The 23,669-nt window shown below is 39.3% G+C and overlaps 1 protein-coding gene across 1 annotated transcript in view; it reads left to right on the top strand.

Moving 5' to 3' along the window:
* Window positions 1-23,669, top strand: part of LOC122788108 (golgin subfamily A member 6-like protein 2) — a 593,305-nt gene that overhangs the window by 343,173 nt on the left and 226,463 nt on the right. The window contains exon 3 of the mRNA XM_044055046.1: window positions 16,856-17,014. Within this exon, the coding sequence (XP_043910981.1) occupies window positions 16,856-17,014 (159 nt within the window). The remainder of the gene's footprint in view (window positions 1-16,855; window positions 17,015-23,669) is intronic.

Genomic DNA, 23,669 nt, shown 5'->3' with positions numbered 1-23,669 from the left:
GGGCCACTCCAGAAGGCCTATCTGTCTTGGTCAACTACTACCATTTGTATTATTATTAATATTACACAGTAGAATTGGATACCCTTTGTTAAGGGCCTTAGAGAAGTTGATTGTGGAGTGTCTGGTGGCAGTGATAACTACCTTATACTCTGGGCAGAAGGGGGAACAACTGGTAAATATGTGCCAGCCTTTCCCAGGAGTGTGTGTGTGTGTGTGTGTGTGTGTGTGTGTGTGTGTGTGTGTGTGTGTGTGTGTGTGTGTGTGTGTGTGTGTGTGTGTGTGAAAAATCAAATCTCAAGAGTGTGTGTTTGTGTCAGCTACTTGGGGCAGGGACATGAAGCACTGCTTTCACAGAGGGGGTGCTTGAGGACTTAGCATGGACACTCTGCTGAGAACCTAACCCTACAGCTGTACCAGTGGGGAGTCTTATTGAGGACCTGGAGGGAGACAGATATATAGAGAAATCCAGACCCTGGGCTGAGTGTGTTCCCTGTGTGCTCTTAAGGAAAATTGTGCTTGATGCAGAGAGGTCTGCATCTGGAAATACTCTGTGGATCCATTTGTATTCCAAGTGAATGTCCTTCTCCAGTGTCAGTGGTGAGGATTCAGGATCCTTGAGTACTGTCCCAGAAAGGGATCATCAGGATAGCCAAGGAATTCATGAAACATTTTTTTTCGCTTAGATTCATAAGTTATTATTAAGCTTAGAACCAAAGAGACCTCAAGAAGTTCAGCCATATCACCCAGTACTGGTGGGAAACTAGCAAACTAGCAATGCCCCCTTGTTATGCATAGTTTCCTTATATTTCAATACTAACAATGTCGCCTTATTAAGCATATCTCCCAAGTGAATAATTATGATTACCCATCCAGTCGACCTGATCAGTTGCTAGGGAAGTACTCTGCCTGATACAAAAGAGCAGCCTATTCTAGAAATGGGGGTTATGTTAGGTTAAGTACTTGTCATGCCAGCTAGTGTTGTTGATGTCATAGTATAAGTCTGAATAAGTATTTGCTTTACCACTAGTTCCATTTAGGTGAAGCAGTTAAAAAGAGTGCTGGGTCATTCATAACAGGGATGCTAAGCAGAGACCAGGAAACAGAATCAAACTGAGCAGGTAAAATCTGGTTCAGTAACAAATTCAAAAGCAGCAAGTAAAACCAAAGAACCAGCTAACACAGCAGTGTATAAAGCACTTGTTTAATCCAAAAAGTAAAAATGTTAAAAAATATAACAGATGAGCGCTTTCCAACCAAAAGTGCTTTATCAGATCTAAAATCAAAGTAACAAACCAGTGCTTAAATATACTCAGGAAAGTTCAAAATCACCTGGTCAAGTCACGTGACCTCAGCAAGGGGTTTTAAAGGTATATACTCATTTAGTCCTTTCTCTTTGTCAGATTGTAAAATTAACATCCATTTAATTTCCAAGTATTCTGTTTTTGTTGGGGCAGCCATAGTGGTGCAGCGGTTTGCATTGCAGCCTCACAGCAAGAGGTTCTCCAGTTCGATTCTTGGCTGGGGTGCCTTCTGTGCGGAGTCTGCATGTCCTCCCTGCAGTCATGTGGGTTTTCTCCGGGTGCTCCAATTTATTCCCACATCCCAAAAACATGCTGTAGGTGGACTGGACACTCTAACTTGACCCTAGGTGTGTGTGTGTATGTGCCTTCTGTGGAATGTTGGGCACTGGGCTGGCAACTCGACACTGTAAAACTCCACTGTCAGTTGTTCTACAGACCGTTGTTCCGCTCTTGTGACCCCTAACTGGGAAAAGCTGAAAGACAAAGAAGATCACCTCCCCTAGATCCTACACTCAATAATTCCAAAACTAAAAGCTTAAAAGTGTGTTCAATACCAGTGTTACACATATGTTTATATAAAGCATTCCTACTGTCATGTCTGCTTATTTCATATAGGTGTTCCCGGATACGATTCTTCAACATTCAGTTCATCTTACCAACATAGTAACATCCACATTGATCACAAACAGCCAAATAGAGCAGGTTGCTACTAGTACAGTCAAGTACGTCCAGTAACAGGATGTATAAAGGTATCATCAGTTTGAAAGTACTTATACGTTAAATGATCTGCATGGATGTGTCCCTTTCCTAACTGAAAAACACGGTCTGTTGCTAGCTAGATGTTTGTAGCAAAGCAGTTTCTTAATGGAACTATTATTTCTATAGCAAAAGTGTGGAGCCTCACCAAGGAAGTCCCTATATCTGGCATCAGTAGTCAAAATATGCCAGTGCTTCCTAATGATATCACAGATAGGTTGATTGTCATTTGAATAGGTAACGCACATTCTAAAATCATTTCTGTTAATATTCTGTCTTACCACAATGTCAACACTATAGTTAGAAAAATAGGGTCTAGCCAAATCATTTCTATGTGACAGAACGTCATGACATGCCATCCCTATCCCATGTTCAGAGCACCCCCTTGAGTGAAAATCCTCACTTATGGTATCAAAAGAAGAAAGCATATTCTCATAATTTCTGTTCAGTCTTGCATGTCTATAAAATTGCCTTTAAAGCACATTACACTTTACATACTTAGGGTGCATACTCTGGTAGTGCAGTGTGTTAACTTTCTTGCATGGTTTACTATACAGTTGAGTATCAAAACCACCAGGGGTATTCAAAACGCAAACATCAAGAAAATCTATCAAGGTTCAGGAATGCTTAAATTTGAATTAAAAAAAAAAACAGTAAAACAGTGGTCTGATGTAAATAGTCCACAAACTCATTCAGGGTCTCTATTGAGCCTGTCCATACAAAGAACACATCATCCACAAAGCGTACATAATGTGAGATGTACTGGAAAAAGAAGTTACTTCTGTTTAGAAAATATAGAAACTCCCAATATGTGAGTGCCATGTTGGAATAACTATTTGCACACATGGTGCCAATGGCTACCCCAACCTTCTGATGGTAATAGCTGTCATGAAATACGAAGACATTATTACTAAGTATAATGTCAAGCAATGAACATATCAGGTGTATCTGACCTGTGGAATATTCAAAGTTCTTAGACAAAAACAGCCCAACAAAGTCCATTCCCACCTCATTAGGAATTATGGTAAAAAGGGATACTACATCCATGGTAACCCATATAGCATCATTCATATTATTTCTGCAGGATCAATCAACAGTTGCTGATGGTTTTGATACTCAAAATTTGGTAGGTTGCTTTCCTTATGGACATTGTACAGCCTGCAAACAAGTTCTGAAAATAAAACAATTTTCATCTGTTAATACATCTGTTGTATTTAATATTCAATTGTTTGTTAATTGTGTTTCTGAACGGGTCATTTATTTGGTTGAATGTGCATGTTCTGCTTTCTATGTAGGACAAATATCCAGATAGTTTAAGCCACATAATGCATGCACTCAGGTCACTCCACAACAATTACAAATATGACTCTGTCATTGTCCATGTTGGTGTGAATGACCTGAGACGTACCTCCCTGGACTACATGAAAAGAGACATGGAGGAGCTGTCCAATCTTGTAGCCCAGGCAGTTATGACCCTAGCCCTGAGTAGCATCCTGCCATCACCCAGAATGATACCACAGTACAAGGACAAAATGGTTGCCTTTAACAATTGGCTAAGCTTCCGGTGTCATTCTAAGGGGATCCAGTATCTGTCTGCCTGGGATGACATGATCGACAAACCACAAAGCTTTGCCAGAGATGGCCTGCACCTGTCGCCCTTAGGATTCTGAATACTGGCTAAGGCTCTTGCCATGCCTATAGTGCCTTTTTTAGGCAAGATTCAAATGACAAATTCACCACTGTAACAGGTACACGTGAGCAAAATCTGAGGGTAATGCTACTTAGTGCTAGAAGTCTAAACCTCAAAATGCACTCACTCGAGCACTCCTTAAAATGGAGAACATCGACATCTGTGTAGTGACAGAGACCTGGTTCAAGGCTCCAGAGAGCATCCCTGCATTACCAGGCTATAATTCATGCCACACCTTTCGGCCACCTAACCTGGACCGGAGGTGGAGGCGTGTCCATATTCATTAAGGATATCCACACCTCCAGGCTAGTTGCTCAGTATAATGCATCTGAGATTATCCAAGTGCAACTAACTCTGAGCAAGACCGCAATCCAAATTGTAGCTTGCTACAGATCCCCCACCATGTCCCAGGATTCCCACTCCTCATTTCTTGATACACTGGAAAATATTAGGGTACAACCTAACACCCTTATAATGGGCGATTTCAACTACCCCACCATTAACTGGGGAAACTACTCATGTACCAATTCTTGTGCTCAACGTTTTCTGGAATTCATAAATTCCAATGCCTTGGATCAACTTTTCCACACCCCCACCAGGGGCAGCAATATCTTAGACCTGGTCATTACCAACATGGGCAACCAGTGTTCCACACCAGAGGTCAATTCCTTGTTGGTCAGATATGACCACAAGCAAATCACCCTAGACATCCACATCTCACCCCCACCCCCCATTAGGGAAACCACCATAAAAGATTTCTCCAAAGCCAACTTCATGCTTCTTAAGACAGAAGTGGCAAACTTCACGACACCCATGCTGACTGACAATAGAGGTATGGCTGCTGAATCCTACACAAATGCACTTTATAAGCACTTACATGAGTGCATGGATCGTGCAATCCCTAACAGAACCAAGATGCTATCCTCCAAAAAAAAGGAAGCCAATCCGGTGGTCCCCTGCTATAAACAAACTCTACAACAGAAGAAAGAAACTGTTGCAAAAAAGAGTAAAATCCCATGATTGGAGGAACTCCGTGGTCAGCCTCAGTAAGAAGCCGAGATCCCTCATAAAATCCTCCAAAGCTAGTTATGAAAACAAAATCACCACTGATTCTAAAGACAGCCACAAAGCATTCTATAGCTATGTCAAAAATCTCAATGGCAACACTCAGATCTGCTCTGAGTTATAGCACAATGGCACTAAATATACGGAACTAACTGATATTGCCAACATCCTGGCAGATAGGTTCAGTGCTAACTTTACCCCTCAAGGGCCCATCTCTATACCGGAAGAATGCAAAGTTCCTGTAATCACGGCTGCACAGGTAAAAACACACTCTCCAAAGCCAAGAACACAGCATCCATGGGAACTGACAACATCACAGGCTGCATTCTATATGAACTACAGAACAAACTGGAACCCCAACTAAGTACCATGTTCAATCATAGCCTCACCTCAGGCTTTGTGCCCACGGAATGGCACACAGCAAAGGTTATTCCACTCCACAAAGGGGGAGCCACCACGGACCCCGGGAACTACCGCCCCATTAGCCTGACGAGCCTGGTCTGCAAGGCTATGGAACGTATCCTCATGGAACTTATAAACAATGACATTGGTGATCTCCAAACTCTGGACCCTACCCAGTTTGGGTTTGTAAAAGGCAGATCATGTCTCCTAAACCTGATAGACTTCTTTGAAGCGGTCACCAAAGCGTAGATGAGGTTAAGGTGGTTCACACAGCCTATCTTGATCTCGCCAAGGCTTTTGACACCATCCCCCACTCTGGAATTATAGATAAACACACTAAACTAGGTATAAATCCCTATGTCACAAGATGGGTTGCCAGCTGGCTCACTAACAGAACCCATACTGTGAAAGTAGCACTCTCTAAATCCAACTTCAGACCAGTGACAAGTGGAGTACCACAGGGTTCAGTCCTAGGTCCTCTCCTGTTTGGTATCTACTTCTATGAAGTACAGGCTAACACAGAAAGTCTTTGGCTAACAAAGTTCGCAGATGACTGCAAACTAGGAGGCATAATCAAAACTCCTAACAATGTGAACATCTTACAAAAGGGACTCACTGAAACAGATGCCTGGTGTCAAAGCCATGGCCTCAAGCTCAATGCCAAAAAGTGGATTGTCATCCCTTTTGGTAAAAACTCTGTACCCATGAACTACCACATAGGCAGTAGTCTACTTAACACTGAAAGTGTGATAAGAGACCTTGAGACACAGGTGGACAGTAGTCTCTCCTTTGATAATCACATCACCACAGTAGTCAGGAAATCCTTCTACGTGGCACACCTCATCACAAAAGATTTCTCATCCAGGAAAAAAGAGGTCATTGTTGCCCTGTACTCATCACTCATTAGACCCATTATAGAGTACAACGCCCCTTTTGGTATGTACCTCACAAGACATCTACAACAACTGGAAAGGCCACAGAAATACCTCACAAAAAGGATTACCAGCCTCAAACAGATGCCGTACGCAGACCGTCTCTAAAAACTCCAGCTTTACTCTGTCACATATCGCTTACTCAGAGGCAGGCTCTGCCTAAAATACAAAGCTATGTCAAACCCAGAGCTGTTGGACATGCTCCACTTAAAGAAATCCCAATCCCTCCGAGCTACATTTTCTAGGGACCTAAACCTTGTCACCACAATAAACAGAACATGCTGGAGGGATAGATTCCTGTCCCAGATATGTCCCATACAAACTACCTATCTATGTCAAGCAAAGCTCCTCTTTAGCACTCTTCAAGAAAAATCTTGATGATTGGATGGAAGATAGGAAATTCACCCCGGGGATCGCTTCTGTGGCTCTGCTTGACAGGGGCACAGGAAAATAATTTTCTTGGGTGGCAAAAGCTAGGGTACCGTTTGGCTAGGCTTATATAGGCCCTAGGGCCAATAGCCTAGTACCTACCAATGAACCTATGAGCATGTATTTGAACAGTTAAATATCAGAAATAAGAGAATGTCTAATGCCTTATATAAACATGTTTTGCAGCATTCTATAGCAACATTTAGATTTGCTACTATTGATCGTATTTGTATTAGAGGACCTAATAAGTTGGATTGGCATGATTTATTAAACAAAAAAGAACAGACTTGGATCATTAAATTAGGGGAATTGTTTTCCCCTGGCTTAAATGATGTAATTTGATTGGTTTTTGGAGAAGGGTGTGTGTTTGATTTGTTAGATATATTTTGTAATTGAATAGGGTGTTTTTCACTTTTTGTATTTTAGCACTGAAGACGACTTTTGCTGAAATCGATATGCTTGCTGGTCACCTTGGATTGTGATTAAACAGTATATTATATAATTCACCATTGGTTGTGCAGGCTGATTTTTTTATTTTTTTTAATTTCATGTTTTTTGGCCTTGTACCCTTGCCGTACTTGCATACCTTTTGCTTTTATATATGAGTTTGAAAAAGTGCCAGTCATTGCCAGTTCAGGAATCTTCCATTTGATCTCACCTCAGTCTTCAAGGTGTCCACCAAATACATGTCTATAGCAGCAGCAAGCAGAAACATGTGAAATCTCAGTTAAATCCACCCAAGCTGCACAGTTTTATTTTTTGTGGTCTAGATATCTTAAAATGCAAACAGTCACTCCACTTAGATAGAACTCAATCTCTTCATCACAAAGTTTCTGCATTTCTGGAATCCCAGGCAACTTTCAAGCATAGTTTCCTCATGACACTGGACGTCATGGAAGCTGCTACCTCCATGTTACTCTAGTCAAGGTACCACGTGAGAGGACAACTGTAAACCCTGAGAGTCCAGTTAGCTAGCTGTCAGATTGCATGTCATGACTGGTGTGAATTTTGTGAACTTTCACCTGTGATGATGGTGTGTTACCAACTGCCAAACCTGATGGGGGCAGACCATATTTCCAATTCCTTAGTGAAATTTACCATGTAGTTACCATGAAGGTAAGGCTATGATGAGAAGATTCGTTTTTCCCCTTCACGTCTTTCTGGTCTTCCTATCTCGGGGTGTAATAGCCACCACTCTAACAACATGATAGTAATATGGCACACCAACACCCAAAGTGGAACTTTTTGTGACTTTTGTGCTGAGATGCAAGGAAACTATCAGAATGGGCTATACAATTCAATTGATTTCCAACTGTCTTGTGGACAGGTTGAGTCACTGCCTGATGATGCCTTAAAAGTGATCCCTCAAATATTTGATCATGCAGGAGCTTTCCCATCAAAAAGGGCAAGCCTTGCAGTAGTCTTTTTACTTCCCCAGCCATTTCCAAATTCAGCAGCTTCTTCTCTTTCACCCCTCCACTAGGGGAATGACCTAAGGATGCTGGGTGATAGAGATTGTATAAATTAAAATGCTTTTCCCAAAATTATACTGTGTGTGCAGTAAAAGAAAATATGGCTTGCTTTGCAAGAACAGTTAAGTGACCTTTTATTAAAAAGATTTCTTGTAAATGTTCAGCTTAGATATTAATAACATATAGCTGTGTGCTTACGGTAAATGGCATCCTGTTATAGAAAAAGGAAGTTGACTTTCTGTGGGCTTTCAGATGCAGAAATAAATTAACTAAAATACAGACAATTCAAGTGACGTAAAGATGACGTGGAGAGACTTTTTGTGAATTCTTCGGATACAACAAGGAAGAAAATAACCAAAGGAGGACATAAGAAACTGTCCAGGCTAGAAATAACCAATGGACTTTTTCATGACACAAACAAAAACCAGAAGGACAAGTCACAAGGACATTAAAAATAACATTGTTTGACATTTAAAAGAATATATAAACTGGACAGTATTTTCACTCTCTTTAGTGACGTCTATGACCAAGTGTGCATTAGTGATTACTTTGTGTCTAGCCGTGTTATAATAGAATTAAAATAACTCTGACAGTATTAGCTGTTTGGCAAGAATTTGTACTAATACAAATAAATATCAATGGATTCAGTAGTACAGTATCTGTCTGGTCAGCTGCTAATAATATTTTACACTGGGTACAGAAGTGCCCCCCAGTCTGTTTGACATTTCCTCCATTTCCTTTGATGATGAGGTTCATACAGAAAGCCATACTGCACGTCTCAAACATCATTCTTATTGCGCTACTTTAACCTCAACAAATATGTAGCTCTATTCTGTCCTTGGTAAGTAGGTGTCCCAAAGGATGATTGTTTCACAGGAGGTTAGTAAGCTAAAGGCTCTAGAGCCTTTTTAAACCTCACCATTTATGCCCCAGTTTTCCTGGTGCTACTTCTTATGTAACCACTCCTATTCTGTCCTCTAAGGGCATTCCTGTCTCATCAATTAGGCGCATCATACAGTGGACATAAAAAAGTTTACACCCCCTGTTAAAATGCCAGGTTTTTGTGATAGAAAAAAATGAGACTACATTAAATGATTTCAAAACTTTTCCCACTTTTAATGTGACCTATAACCTGTACAATTCAATTGAAAAACAAACAAATCTGTTAAGGGGGATAATATAAAAAATAAAAAATGTGCGATAAGCTGGTTGCATAAGTGTGCACACCCTTAAACTAATACTTTGTTGAAGCACCTTTTGATTTAATTACAGCATTCAGTCTTCTTGGGTACACACCTGCCATCAATTAAAGTTTAACCCCAAATAAAGTTCAGCTGTCCTAGTAGGATTTTCCTGATATTTACTCAGTTGCCTGCTACAGCAAAAGCCATGGCTCGCAGAGAGCTTACAAAACAACAAAGGGATCTCATTGTTGAAAGGTATCAGGCAGAAGAAGGGTACAAAAAAATGTCCACAGCATTGGATATACCATGGAACACAGTGAAGACAGTCATCAAAAAGTGGAGAAAGTATGGGACAACAGTGATGTTGCAAAGAACTGGACGTCCCTCCAAGACTGATGAAAAGACAAGACAAAAACTGGTCAGGGAGGCTGCCAAGAGACCTACAGCAACACTGAAGGAGCTGCAGGAATTTCTGAAAAGTACTGGTTGTGTACTACATGTGACAACAATCTCCCATATTCTCCATATGTCTGGGCTATGGGGTAGGGCTGCAAGACAGAAGCCTTCTTAAACAGAAAAACATCCAGGCCCAACTAAAATTTGCAAAACAATGCATCAAGTCTCCCAAAAGCATGTGGGAAAATGTGTCATGGTCTGGTGAGACCAAAGTTGAAATTTTTGGCCACAAATCCAAAAGGTATATTTGGTGCAAAAACAACACTTCTCATCACCAAAAGAACACCATCCCCATGGTGAAGCATGGTGGTGGCAGCATCATGCTTTGGGGTTGCTTTTCTTCAGCTGGGACTGGGGCTTTAGTCAAGGTGGAGGGAATTATGAACAGTTCCAAATACCAGTCACTTTTGGTCCAAAACCTTCAGGCATCTGCTAGAACACTGAAAATGAAGAGGAATTTCACCTTTCAACATTACAATGACCCCAAGCATACATCCAAATCAACAAAAAGAATGGCTTCACCAGAAGAAAATTAAAGTTTTGGAATGGCCCACCCAGAGCCCAGACCTAAATCCAATAGAAAATCTGTGGTGTGACCTGAAGAGGGCTGTGCACAAGAGATGCCCTCGCAATCTGACAGATTTGGAGCACTTTGGAGGAAGAGTGGACAAATATTGCCAAGTCAAGATGTGCCATGCTGATAGACTCTTACCCAAGAAGACTGAATGCTGTAATTAAATCAAAAGGTGCTTCAACAATGTATTAGTTTAAGGGTGTGCACACTTATGCAACCAGCTTATCATACGTTTTTTGTTTTTTTTTAAATATTTTTCCCCCTAACAGATTTGTTTTTCAATTGAATTGTACAGGTTATAGGTCACATTAAAGGTGGGAAAAGTTTTGAAACTATTTATTGTGGTCTCATTTTTTTTATATCACCAAAGCCTGGCATTTCAACAGTGGTGTGAACTTTTTATATCCGCTGTATACAGACATTTATTCACTCTGACTGAACACCTGTTCTTTACACCTCCAGTAGTGACTAGTGACCCTTCTTCTCTTTTAGAGAAGTCCTCCTCTTAAAAACCAAACATATGGAAGCATTTCTCCAGTTTTACTACTTTACAAGGTCTAAATCCCTTTTCTGCTTTACTCCTATCAATTCTATAGTATCTAGCCCTTATTTTAAGTTCTAGACTTAAGTCATTCATCTATCATAGTCCACCTAGCAACCATATCCAATTTCCTCTAAGGATCAGATTCTTTCTGTGTAGCATCTATAGAGATGTTTTAGGTCTTTCTGAAGGATACCTTCCTGTTGAGAGCATCATTAAAAGGAACGGTTCTATTTAGTGATCTTTACTTTGTACTATAGAAGCTAACTCAAGCTCTATATGAATCTGTAGCTTCTGCAGAGTTAACATTTCTTTCATGGAAGACTGTCTTTCTAGTTGCCATCACTTCAGCCAGGAGGCTTTCTGAACTACAGGTCCTACCATTTGACTCTACATATTTGTCCATTTTTCACAAACATTGGGTTTCTCTCCACACAGAGGCCTCCTTTGTGACCTAATTCACTACAGAATCCAACTCCAGCCAGTCCATTCACCTTGCAGTTTTCCTTCCCCAATATGCCAGACAGTTACCATCTTCACTGCATGGACACGTATCATTAGTTGTTAACTCAATATATATCACCTGTGACATAGGAAATTATACAGCTTTATAAATGAAAATAAACCATATTGACATATTTTCAGTTGTAAATATGTATACATGACATATAATCTTCTATAAAGTTATTGTAAGTCAACCATTATATATCGCATTCAATCCCTGCCTTCCTTTAAACCTCATCTCTCCTCCAAAACATTATTCTGCATGTCTTGTTCCCAGAATTCCTATTTTTACTATGTAATTTGCTCCTACCTTTTCTGAAGTTCCCACTTCCAGTTCTTTCATATCTGTTACTATATGGACTGCTTCTAGTATGGTTGGCTTACACTTTGATTTTCATTTTCTAGTAATTGTATTTTTGGTATCTACCAGAATTAAACTCGGGAAGGTCTGACTATGTCTAGCCAATTCTAATTCTGTAGCACTGCAAAAAAAGTCATTTTCTTAGTTACACCAATTTACTCACCCAGCGTTTATGACAGACTAGTCTCCAGGGAATTTTTAAAGTTTGCCAACTCATTACACTCCCAAAAATATGTTCCATAGTACCTATTTCTTCTCCATCACACCTCTAACATTTGCAATATACTTGAGGAAAAGTTCTTTGGAGTCTGTTGAGGTATAAAAATACCTTTGCAAATACTTCCAAACAAAAATCCTAAATCTTCTAAACTTTGTTGCATATTTGGGAGCCATACATATATTCTCCTATTGTTTCTTTGTAAATTGCTTATCCAGTCTCTCTTCCCAATCTTTTCTAACTGGGTCTATAGTACGTAATGGAAGAGACACTTCTTCGAATACTTAATAATCAACACCAAAAAAATGAAATCCCAAAACCACGAACGGCCACATCCGTGAATTTTTTCCTAGGGAAAAAATTAAATTGGCCGTTTCCAGGGTTTACCCTTTCCCCAATGTAGTGCAATCTCGGAGTTGGTATATTTAGTTAGGGGGGTGGGGGGCACAGCCCCCCATGATGGGTGGAGTGAAGCCCCTTCCACTTAAATTAGATTTAAAGTGTTTGTGTTGTGTTTACAGCCCCGCAATTTTTTTCCCTAGGAAAAAATTTGCGGACGTGGTCATTCGCGGTTTTGGGATTTTTGGTCTTTTGGTGTCGATTATTACGTACACGAAGAAGTGTCTCTTCAATTTCATAATATAGACCCTTCTAACCTCCTCTGATTGACTCCTATAGTTATTATTTAATATTTTTATATACCCTCCTAATTATTCCTTTTTAGCAGCAGGTTCTGCTCTTGATTCTACTAAAAACTCTACCAGCACTGGTCTTTCACTTAGAACCACCCCATTCCTTTTTTTTTTTTTTTTTTTTTTTTTTTTTGCATATACTCTGATATCAATTCTTGATAGGGAATGCAATCTCTAGCCTGCAGTCCAAATATATTTCTGGCCTCTTTCCTGTCTATTATCTTTCCCTCTCTAATTATTTGCTCCAAATAGCTTGGTTCCTTTGCAGTTTTCTCCAGTAAATTCCAGCTCCTCTTGCCTGTTCCTTGTACCCCCTAATTGCAGTCATCCTTATTGTCAGAATCTCCTTTCTCCATTCTTGTGTTAGCTTAGTTCTTAAAATACGCTTTGCTACTTTATGAATATAATATTCTGTATGGTTATTGTTACTGTTATTCTCCATAAGGATCTGCACCCAAAATCCCAGGCTCTCCTTATGTATTGAGCTGCCCCCCTGTTTCATCATCATCCCTTTCCACTTTGAATTATATCTTTCTGCTTGCACTATGTACAGGAGCTTTAACTGTGTCGTTTTAAAATACCCCATCAAATCAGGTAGTCTCAAACCACCTTGTTCTATTAGAAGGATCAACTTATCCCACTTGACTTTTTCCTCTTCCTCTCCCAGATAAATTCCTTCAACTGTTTAGTAATCTCTGCCCACACTTATCCTCTGGTTGATAAAAATATGTCTGACCTGTGTGTATAACTAAAGGGACTGAAAATATTTATGCTGCTTGTATTTTGTTTTCCATATTCATAAAACAGAGCTTCCAGTTTCTGATTTTTTTGTATTAGCTTCTGTTTAGTTCCTTTCCACATAGCCATAGCTGCCATAACAGAATAATTTTAGTCCATACACCTAAGAACTTCATTTTATTAGGTATTTCTGAACCCTTTTGCATTTTGGTATGTAGTTTACAGCTGTTATCTTTGTTTTATGTTCATTAATTTGTATCCCAAAAAGATTTGAAACCGTCTCAGAATGTTTCACAACAATGAAATATCATTTTTTCTGGTTTTATCAGGTACAAAATAATAGCATCTATAAATAAAGCCAATTTTTCTTAGTTGCTATACCAATTGTACCCTTGAATTTCTGAGTCCCTTATTTTTTTTGACAATTGTTCAAAATATAAGGTAAATAAAAGGGAAAAGAAGACACCCCTGCCTGTTCCTCTGTGTTCTACTGGTCAGAGAACTTATCAGAAAAGACCTATCCCAGACTTTAATTTTCACCTCAGATCCCTCATATATTCTCCTAGTTAACCTTATTATTCTGTCAAGGAATGCAAATGCTTCCATTGTCCTATTCAAAAATCCCAGGTTACCCTGTTGAATGCTCTCTGTAACAAGACCCACCAACATGACGGGTATTTTTTTTACATTCTGCTTCCCTCTGGATCATCCCCTCCATAAAACCAGTGATCCATATCTATCAATTTTGGCATCACCTTTACCATTCTTTTAGCTATTGTAGACATAAACACTTTATAATCATGGTTTAAAATTGAAATGGGGCCTCCATGTAGTTGGATCTGATGTGTCATCACCAACTTTATGTATTATAGCCACCACCACTTTCTTCCAGGATGTTGGAACTTCTCCTCTGAAAATACTGTTAAACAAAACCTAACAGATCTTTATCACTTTCTTTCCTCCTAGCTTCCAAACTTCCACAGGAATACCATCTGCTCCTGGAGACTTTCCTGTAAATTGGTTATACATCATCATTCTATCTCATCTCCTCATATTCTGTGAATTGTACCTCATCTACCTCTAACCTGGCATATTTAACTCTTCCATAAACATTTCCGCTTGTACTCTTTCTTGATTTCCAATTTTTTCTGCTTTATGCAGACTTTCATAAAATTTCCAAAATAGTTCCAATACTGCTACAGGAGCTCTGGTTATTTTCCTTGTTATAGGCTCCCTAAGCTTAGCAACAAACCTTTCTACTTTCTGTTGCCTAAGCCATTGTGTCAAAAACTTTTGGGTTATAGAGTTATTATAAAAAACATTGCTTAACAGCAATCTTTCTAAACTCATGCTTATTAGCCAGGTAGTCCCTCATTTTCTCAATAGCACTTATCAGTTGTGCCTCTTCTTGTTCTGAGATCCTCCCCATTCTACAATACTTTAACCTTTATCAGTCCCTCTAATTCCTGTTACTTCATAATCATATCTCTTTTTCTTTTATTTATACCCTGTTTTTTAACTCCACTTTCATTGTATCCAACTCCTTATCTATATTTTCTGAAGAAATGTCTATCTTCCCTAATAACTCCTGAATAATTTCCACTATCCATTCCTTAAATTTCTCTCTGTTTAACAGATAGGTGGGAAGTGCCAGTATCTCATTTTTATTTCATTAGTCTGCATTTTTATGTAGTTATTACTGGTGCCTCGTCTGAAATAGTTATTGGATGCTTATCAAAACTTTTAATTAAATGCACATGTTCCCGTGAAATGTAATTTCTCTCTAGCCTTGCCCAGTTTTTATACCTTGGGGAATGGGTATGTTCTCCTAGCTCTTACTACTGAATTAATTACTTCCATACCAAATATTTTCATAAATTTCTTTAAAAATCTACCTTCTTTTGTTATATGTTCCCTTCTATGCCTCCTAGATACATCCTCACTGTTGCAAAGCAAAGCCCCCACCTATAAGTAATATTCCCTGCTAAAAGATGATTATTTATCCCAGAATTTTCTTACACTGCATTGTAGCAGTTTTCGGTAGAATATAAATACATGCCAGCATAATCCTCTTCCCTTGCCAGTAGCCCTTGGTACTACAAATCTACGATTATTATCTTTTTTATCCTTTTCTATCACTATTGCAGCTCCTCTGTTATCCCAGATATTCTGCTGAATAACCATCCTGAAATCCTTTTTATGTGAAATTCACATGCTGAGTTCTTTCCAAATGTGTTTGTAGCATAGCTGCTGTTGTTGTTTGTCTTTCAACTTTTTCCCGGTTAGGGGTCGCTAATGCTGCATTTCTTAATATAGTTCACTATTCTTTCTTTTTTGTATATACATGTGAAACCATTTATATTCAAAGATAATATGGAAAGTACTACCATTATGATAGAAGTTATTATTCCCATCTGTTATGCATAACAGTTTTTTAAATGTGTAGTCGCAGCTTTTCTGTTACATACATACACTAATGTTTGGCAGGTTGAACTTGTATACAGTTGTTTCTTGTCATATTCATTTGAACCTATGTCACACATTACAAAACTATTTGTTTTAATTAAAGCCCTCAAACAAGAACCCCCTCCCCCAGAACACCTGCACAACCTACTGACATAATACAAACACACCATCAACTGATGTTTTATGTCATTAGGATTCAGTTTGTCAGAAAGGATTTGGAGCTATATATCTTTTCTCTGCAGTAATTAGCTTGGTTACAAAGTAGCAAAGATTGTTGTAGCCAGATGGCTTATATATTGCATCAAAATTTGTTATTCTAAATACCATATGCTTGCTTTGAATGCTAGGGTTATTCTGCTAGAGTGATGGCTACTAGCCAAGCTTTTTCTTTTTCTGGAAAGAAATGTTGGACAATATTTGTACAACTACTTGGATTTCTGTCAATACATTCCCAAAGTAATATAACCTGGATGAAACATCCAGATCCAGGTCTTCCTATGGAGCAGTCATTGTAAGAGAATTGTTCTTGTAAGGGAGACCACCCAAAGCGATTAGCTTGGGTTTGTGTTCTGCTGTTATTGATGATAGATCTTGTCCTACCAGATATGAAAGCTGTGTATTTGCCATGACAACGGATCTGGAAGAAAAGGTCCATCCTTAGTAACATAACCACTGTTCACCCACCTCCTCTGTAATGGTAGGTTTAGAGCTATGATATTAAACATTTTCTCCACTTCAGACAAATCTAACAAATCTGAGAAGAATAGCACCAATGTGTGTTCTGGAGCAGGACAGATCCTGAGGTAGTTTGAGCAAAGTTTTACAGGCTGACATAATATCATATATCCTTAGTTTTGTTACTATCGAGGATGTACCTTTTCCAAATCTGTCTTAACAGCAAGTTCATAATTTTAATATCTTTTAACATTCCTTCCAAAATTGCATTCCATACAGAGGCACAATCAGTTATTTGCTTCAGATTTTGGTTGTATGTTTGTGTAAATAACTCACAAGGACAGTTTTGCCTACTTTTGCTTAAAATGCTTAATTATTCATTGTGTCTGTTTGTTTACAGAATACTGAATTCGTAAAAGCTGTAGAAATTGAACAAAGAAGGCATGAGGAAACTAAATGTAAAATGAAGAGAACTGAAACATTGTTGATGGAGAAAGCACAACTACTTCAAGACACCACAAATAATTATGAAGAAACGATTCAGAAGCTAAAGAAAGAAGTATGTGAAATGTTATTTGAAGTATAGTATGTATGTTCTATCCCCTAGAACTAAATTATATGAGTAGCATAATGCTCTTGCGTTTTAAAAACTCTTGTGTTATTTTTTTCATTGCAGCCTAAGACAAAGCTTAGTGTTAGCTCAGTCTCTTCACACTTTAAAAGATTTTATCTCTTACACACACACACACACACACACACACACACACACACACACACACACACACACAAAGTGGAAATTTGTTCTGCTTTCTTTGCTTTATAGGTAGATCCAAATAGCCTCTCTGATTACCGCTGTAATATTTCTTTTGTCAAAAAGCAAATTCGTTCGCAATACTTTTTTTAAATAAACCAAACTCCCAGAATACACACCACTGATATTTCTACTGTTAATCTTCATCTTCATATTAAAGGGTAACTTGGGAACATTTGGCTTACGATTTTCATTGTCAGCCCTTTCATGTGTGTTGTAGCATTCCTCAACTCAGTTTTGTTTTCCCTTTTAAGAACTACACAACAGATTCCAGTGAGTTCTTGAGCTTTGAATAACACCATTAGCTTTTCCTCACTCTGTTTAATGTCAATCCTCAGTCAAGACACACACTATTATTGCTTACATTCTTCCAGTGAAGAACATAATGTCCACAATTGCCTTAGGTATTGGTGGTTCAACTTGGCTACTGATTAATGAGGGAGGAAACGTTATTCACCTGCTTTGCATCTAAGAAAATGGCAGAGGTACACAGTCCTTCATGTGGAAAATAGAGGGAGGGTCTTCCTCATAGTTCCTGGCATAAGTCAGAGCACTATCCCTGAGGCAAACAGTCACAGAAATAGTTTGGTCTGAATCTCATCAAGATAAATGTGATGTCCAGTCAGCCATCTAGATCCTGCAAGTGGTGTGCTTGCCTTCTACTACTGGACACACAAATCTGAACCAGTGTTTGCCTTAGGTGAGGATGAAGGAAACAGAGAAGGCATGCTGTTGGTTCCTACTATAAAGATGCTTCCAAGGTTTTTTCAGTATCCATCCTCTGCATGATTACCTGGAGTCTGTAGTCATCCCTGCCCCCAGAAAATAGTTTCTTGAGTTATCAAGTCGTGGATCACTGATACTCAGGACAAGGGACTGTCCTTCAGGGACCAACCTCCAGGCTCACCTGCACCAGCAGGCCCAAACTGAGGAAGATTCTATAGGTCATTTTATCATTCTGAGACAGAACTAATACCTCAAAGCCTGGCCATAACAAATGTTTGATGTTTGCTAGTAGCTCATGTCTAGTTCGAAACCTATACAATGCACTTTGCAGATTTCTTCCTAGCTCAAGCTGCTTTTGGCTAGTGTGCAGCCAGCACCAGTTCCTGATCCCCTGATGGGGTGCAAATCTGCCACATCCTTTTACCATGTGCCCTCACACTGTAGATTGCAGGAATAATGTATTCCTTCAGCTTACAGAGCCATTAAAGTTTCAAGGATCTTAAGTAGACTGTGATGGAGAAGGATGTCAAGTCTGCCCACATCTCTCTCTCAGACAGTTTCTGCTTTTGAGATGCTCTCAGACTTATCAGAAGCAGCTTAGACTGGCCTTGAGCCTTTAGCCTTCCTCTCAGAAGTTCCTAGGGAGTTTCTGGAAAATGTTTATCCCTCCCCCATAGAATAGGAGAGCTGGCTGTCATCTGTTTCATCCTACCCTGCAGCCAACCCTCCTATTAGCCTGAGTCGGTTTCCAAATCAGGTTCCAGTGACACAGATGGTGATCACATTATCCCTTTATGAGAATACACAAAGTCAGTAAGTGCCCTAATTCTACCAGCCCACAGCCTCAACTACAAGAAGCAGTTCTGCCCCAGCACACTTTCCCTTCTGGGCATAAGATCACTGGCCCAGAAACTGTGGCCTCTGTGCTTTTTGAAAGGCCATGGCCAACCTCAGGATAAAATTCAAGAGTCCTAAATCCCATTTGATCTGCCTCCCTCTGGAGATGATATGAAGGAGGTTCTCCCTCCATGCTTCAGCTAACTTACCAATAACAAAGTGAGCCATAAGTTGTCTCTTACCTTCTTAACATTAATCTTCCCCTCCACTTTTCCCTCATTCTCTTTGCCATATGTTTCACACACAAAAACATCATATCAGGCAAAAGGTGCAAAAGCTTGAAAACAAAGCTATCCAAAAGGTTCTGCTTATTCCAGATTCCTTTTGCTTCCAAAAAAAGAAAGAAAAGAAAAAGAACCACATTCCATACCTAGCAGCTTAAATATCTTGATCCTAAGAAGTCCTTTCACATTGACCCTTAGTCACTTTTCTTATATTTGTAGAGGAGACATGATGTGGTCCTTGGATCTCTAAGATGCTTACTTACACATAAGGATATAAATATAACAAAGTAGTCAACAAGGTTCCTCCAGTTCCAAATAGGAGCCAGTCATCAGAATGTACCTTAGGGTATCTAGCTCCCTTCTGCAGTTCTTCAAATAGGCACCCTCTCAACTCAAAGATGAAGAAATAAAAAAGGTCTTCCCAACATAAAAATACCTCTTCTGCACTTTGTAAATGTAGCAAACCGATTGTTATAACAAGCAGCTTACTACAGTTACTACTACATTGAGAACTTCAGTTGGAACACAAATGCATCATCAGCATTCAGTTATGAATACAAGAACATAGGTACAATACTAGGCAAGGGATCATACAGACCATAAGGTACCTAGCCATATACACCTTTAAGGAGATGCACTTAAAAATTCTTGACACCCTTTTCAAACACCTAATACTGCTCACATCCTAAATCAAACAAGGCTGTACATGATAATCCTGGTGTAAATTTATGTTTACCCATCATCATCAAGACTAGCCTTAAGGGTGACCAACTTTACTAGAAGTAGTGAATATAGTAACAGAGATGAAACAACTGGAATTGGGATCTTAAAGTGGTGTCATGTTTGTTTTTCATTTGTATAAATGTAAGATTGCCTATGTCGTGTGAAAATTTAATAATTTTAAAATTTAATAAAGATGTTTGTTGGAAAGAAAAAGAGAAAACAACTGGAATTGGGATCTTTAGAAAAGGGATGGAGCAAACTACATAAAAAAATGAGAATTGTGGGAACAATAGATGCAGAGAAGGAATGAGGTTTAAGAGGCAGGATTTGAATGAGCCATTAACTGACAATGACTGCATAGATTTTAAGCAACGTATAATGTTTGAAACTACAGTTGTTTCAATGGTGTCTGTGATGTATAATGTTTGCAACTAAAGTGGTGTCAGTGTTGTTTGTTTTTCATTTATATGAATTTAATAGAGATGTTTACTGGAAAAAAAAGACTAGCCTTAAAGGTAGCTGAAGAAGGGTCTATTTCATATAATCGAACTTCCAAAATTTCGAACACCATATGTTTGAACTTGGAAGTTCGAAATATGGCAACATCGAAACCTCAGAACAGCAAATTTTTTCCCAGGGAAAATATTTGTTGTTCCAAAAAACACACACACAACACAAGCACACCAAAAACCTAATAAACTTACACTGCACCTTACGTACACAACTGTCTATGCACTAACCTTAACCCAAACCCTAACCCTAAGGCCCATCACTATCGCACACGTACCTTACCCGCACCCTGACCCTAAAGTCCATCACTATCGCACACTTACCTTACCTGCACCCTAACCCTAAAGTCTGTCACTATTGCACACTTACCTTACCCGCACCCTAACCCTAAAGTCTGTCACTATCGCACACTTACCTTACCCGCACCCTAACCCTAAAGTCCATCACTTTCACACACTTACCTTACCCGCACCCTAGCCCGAACGTCCGTCACTATCACACACTTACCTTACCCGCACCCTAACCCCAATGTCTGTCACACTCGCACACTTACCTTAACCCAATCTGTAACTTTCGCACTACAGTAGAGGAAATGTCGAAGCCGTGGAAACAGCCAACCAAATTCTTTCCCTGGGAAAGAATTTGAATTTCTGTGGCTTCGACATTTCTATTTTTTGAACTTTCCCATTCGATCTAAAAGTAGTCAGCATTCGAAACAGTCAATTAAAAAACATAGACCCGCTGAAGAAGTACCTTGTTGGTTGTGTAGTTGTAGCTTATTCTTATTCCATGGGCTGGAAATATTTTGAGTTAGGAACTTGTCCCTCCAGTGAGTCTTGTCTATTTGTTACGGTACATTTAGGTCTCTAGTATGAGTGTTTGTAGAGCCACTGATTTTGAAAAGAAATAGGTGGTCAAATAAGGGGGTCTATATTATAACATCGAAGTCTTAAAACTTTGAATGTTATAATATCGAACCCTATGCACCGAACACTGAAAATAGCGAAGCTGCAGAGTATCGAATACTTTCCTAGGGAAAATATTCGGTGGGCCATGTATGCAGCTTCGCTATTTCCTCGACTGTGGAGCCAAGGTTATGGACCGAGTTAAGGTAAGTGTGCGAACAGATCGGGTTAAGGTGAGTGTGTGATAGGGACCTTAGGGTTAGGAAGCAGGTAAGGTGAGTGTGCAAAAGGGACCTTAGGGTTAGGGAGTGGGTAAGGTGAGTGTGCGATAGGGACTTTAGAGTTAGGGAGCAGGTAAGGTGACTGTGCGATAGGGACCTTAGGGTTAGGGAGCGGGTAAGGTGAGTGTGCAGTAGTAATGGACCTTAGGGTTAGGGTTGGGTTAAGGTAAGTGGATAGCTAGTAGTGTATGTATGGTTTAGTGTAGGGTTTTGTGAAGTGTATGCATATGGATTATTTATTTTGGTGTGCTTGTGTTGTGTGTATATATGTCAGAACAGCAAATTTTTTCCCTGAGAAAAAATTTGCTATTCTAAGTGTTCGATGTTATAGTCTTTCGATCAAAATGGTTCGATATTATAACATTCAAAGTTTTATGACTTCGATGTTATAATATAGATCCCAAATAAGGTCAGGTCCTTCATGGTTCAAAAAGTGAGACACAGGTCACTTCAGAGCAGTCAGTAGGCTACTGAGTATTAGCAGAGTCATGTTACTCTGTTGAGACAGCTAAAGGATTTAAGGCTTTGAATTTTCTTGGTTAGAAAACTTTGGGGCCTTTCCAGCTGAGTGATATATATACTTGGCTATGTGCATACCACTGGGGACTTTGTATTTGATGATGGGTCTCAAAGGAAAAATACAATGCTACTATGATTTCTTTGGACCTTGAAGATATTCCCATGGAAATTAACTGGGCCAGATAGAAGAATTTCATGAATATAGTGAAAACATAATAATGAAATGACAGAATGAGAACAAGAGTCCATATAAGTGTACAGGTCTCTTATGATTATTTCTGTCTGAAGAAGAGTACCATTTATAACATATGAGGTGATAGCAGCTTTTTTGCTAAATGCTATTCTGCTGAATTTTTTGGCATATAGCATCAGACTATTTCTAATACACCCAGGGTCGGCCTAGGTCAAGTGGAGCCCTAGGCAAAAGGGTTCCACAGCGCCCCACTCCCCACCACCACCTGGTGCCCCCATTCTGGTCTATTTACATCATTCAGTTTACTGGAAAGAGCCCTTGCTTGAGCAGCGCCATAGGCGGCCACCTAGTTGGCCTATGCCTAAGGCCAGCTATGGGTACACCACGTATATGCATATACCAACCCTTGCTGAAACTGTGGATGAGTGATTAACAGTGTCCAACTTGCAATTATTGACAAACCTGGTCAAATATATTTTTGGAATATTTGCTTGTCAGTCTGCAAAAAAATGCCAGAACAGGAGAGTACCTCACTAGTTAAAATTTCACATTAAGAGAGTGTACCAGAAATTTTCTCAAATTGGTTTGATGTCCAATTTGCAGTCCAGTGGAAAATGTAGTAGTTTATGTTAAGCGTATCTATTTTCTTCAACAATGCAAACATGGAGGATAGTGTATAAATCCTTGTTTACATCAAAATAAGTAGCATGCAAAGAGTGACCACTGTCCACAGCCACTCTAAAACTTTTTAAAGAAGCTTACTAGGTTCAGAAAACAGGACCTGCCCTTCACAAAACCAAACTCACTGGAGTCTAGATATTTTAATCAGTCTTTAGCTGCATAAATTAATTACACTATAAATAAAATTAAATTAGCATAAAGCCACATGTTGGCCAGTCACTTAGGAAAGGACAAAACAAAAGCTGGAGTCTTGGTAAGTATGAAAAGGCTGCATATTATAAAGGGCAAAGAGAAATTTTGTGTAGCCTGCCCTGAGTGCCAAAAGTCAGCACTCCATCCAGCATTTAAGAATCCTGTAATACCTTTGCAAATTGTGCAGGTCCCTTTTGAACACATAGCGAAGACTGCTATGGATGCTGTGGGCCCACTTGTGAAATCAAATAATGACCATCAATATATCCCAGTAATTACTAATTATGCAACAAAATTTCCTGAGACAGTAGCCTACAAAGTGTCAATGTAAACTCCATAGCAAAAGAACCAATTTTCCTAGCAATTCTTACCAACCAATGCACCTCATTCATGCCCAGAGTGTTATCAATGCTTTGGAATGAAACAGCTGCAGACATATATTTAAAAAAATGACCTAGCATTAAGACAAAACACTATTCATCAGAACTCTAGATAAGTTATCTAGTGTCCTGTGCAGTTCCCTGATATAAACTGAGGGGAAAAAAGGTCTTC

This window comes from Protopterus annectens, chromosome 1.part2, assembly GCF_019279795.1.
Source record: "Protopterus annectens isolate FY-2018-M chromosome 1.part2, PAN1.0, whole genome shotgun sequence".
In the NCBI taxonomy this organism is placed as follows: Eukaryota; Metazoa; Chordata; order Ceratodontiformes; family Protopteridae; genus Protopterus; species Protopterus annectens.
The sequence above is the reverse complement of the archived record's forward strand: the minus strand, read 5'-3'. Positions and strand labels throughout refer to the sequence as shown.